Source organism: Talaromyces stipitatus, genomic scaffold (assembly GCF_000003125.1).
Source record: "Talaromyces stipitatus ATCC 10500 scf_1105507295527 genomic scaffold, whole genome shotgun sequence".
NCBI lineage: Eukaryota > Fungi > Ascomycota > Eurotiomycetes > Eurotiales > Trichocomaceae > Talaromyces > Talaromyces stipitatus.
This window is the reverse complement of record NW_002990114.1, coordinates 644011-645220: the sequence shown is the minus strand read 5'-3', so window position 1 is coordinate 645220 and position 1210 is coordinate 644011. Positions and strand designations below refer to the sequence as shown.

The following is a 1210-nucleotide window of genomic DNA, read 5'->3' as shown; positions in this document are numbered from 1 at the left end:
AGAATCCCATATAGAAGATATCCAGACAATCTCAATAGAAGATTCTCGACACAAACCTGTAAAATTGATTCGTAGATTCAATCTTGTGACTTCAATTCTCGAATTTTCCTTGTATCAATGTTGTAGGCTTTCCTTGATTAGGTTTAGCTTACCTAATCCTCGACATCCTTTGTGCGTCACCTGATTACTGCACGTGATATATTGCGAATAATTATTAGCACAATGAAGATTTTGCGAATAAAAATTGCGAATGCGAATAACGAATATCGCTGATTACTGCGAATATTCGTATTCGCAACAGCCCTATTCGATTGAAACTGCCGTGAGTATGAAGCTTCAATTCCAGTGCAATTATTTGGTTTAAACACCAACCTCTACTGGTGGAAAGGCAAGGATGACTTTCTCTCCGTTAAGAAACTCAGAATGTGATCGATACACTGTGGATAATTCTGGCCATGCTACTCAGTACTTTGTCTATCTAGACGTGTCAAAAGAGGTCTTCAATCGTTATTTCGCCGCCTCCGACAATTATGAATTCGACAGCGACTCTTACTATCACACGGAAGAAGCAATCATCGTCAAAATAAGAACTACTGCCGTGCATGAAACGGTGCATGCTACCTTCTCTATCCGCCTTTTTGAAAAAATTGCGTGACATGAATATGAATTGGCAAGTTGAAACCAATTGGAGATGCAAGCACGAAAGCGACTAGCCGTGATAAAGAGCCCGATGAATCTTACAGACCTGTTAATCGTCCAAAAGGCCGTTCTCCCCAATGGCCAAGTGTTGTTGTTGAAGTTGCCTTTTCTGAGTCGGAGAGAAAACTGGCACACGACGCCCGCTGACTCACGAAGTCGGGAGGGATGGAGAATAATTATCACCATATACATCCACAGAGTCAGAAAAGATGATTACTTTTGAAGCCTGGGATATGGTTGCAGGGTCGGACGGCATGTATCCACACGTTACGTATCAAACTATTCTACAGACTCTATCACGAACTCCCTATACTCTTTCCAAGTGTTAAAGCCCACTTTCTCATAAAAGTTATCCAACGTCACCGAGTCTATGAAAACTCCATCAATCCCTCCTCTTCTTCTCATATCCTCCATTGCAGCACAAATCAACCCCAGCCCGATCCCTTTTCCTCTAGCATCGTCCCTGACACCAACTGCGGCTATTAATCCAGTCTTACCATTACCCTCTGTA

At 42.3% G+C, this 1210-nt stretch overlaps 1 protein-coding gene across 1 annotated transcript in view; it reads left to right on the top strand.

Moving 5' to 3' along the window:
* Nucleotides 1-691: 691 nt before the first annotated feature.
* Nucleotides 692-1210, top strand: part of TSTA_082830 (uncharacterized protein) — a gene marked incomplete at both ends in the record, with an annotated part of 6067 nt that continues 5548 nt past the window's right edge. Inside the window, 2 exons of the mRNA XM_002477968.1 lie at nucleotides 692-898; nucleotides 1191-1207. Of these exons, the coding sequence (XP_002478013.1) occupies nucleotides 692-898; nucleotides 1191-1207 (224 nt within the window). The remainder of the gene's footprint in view (nucleotides 899-1190; nucleotides 1208-1210) is intronic.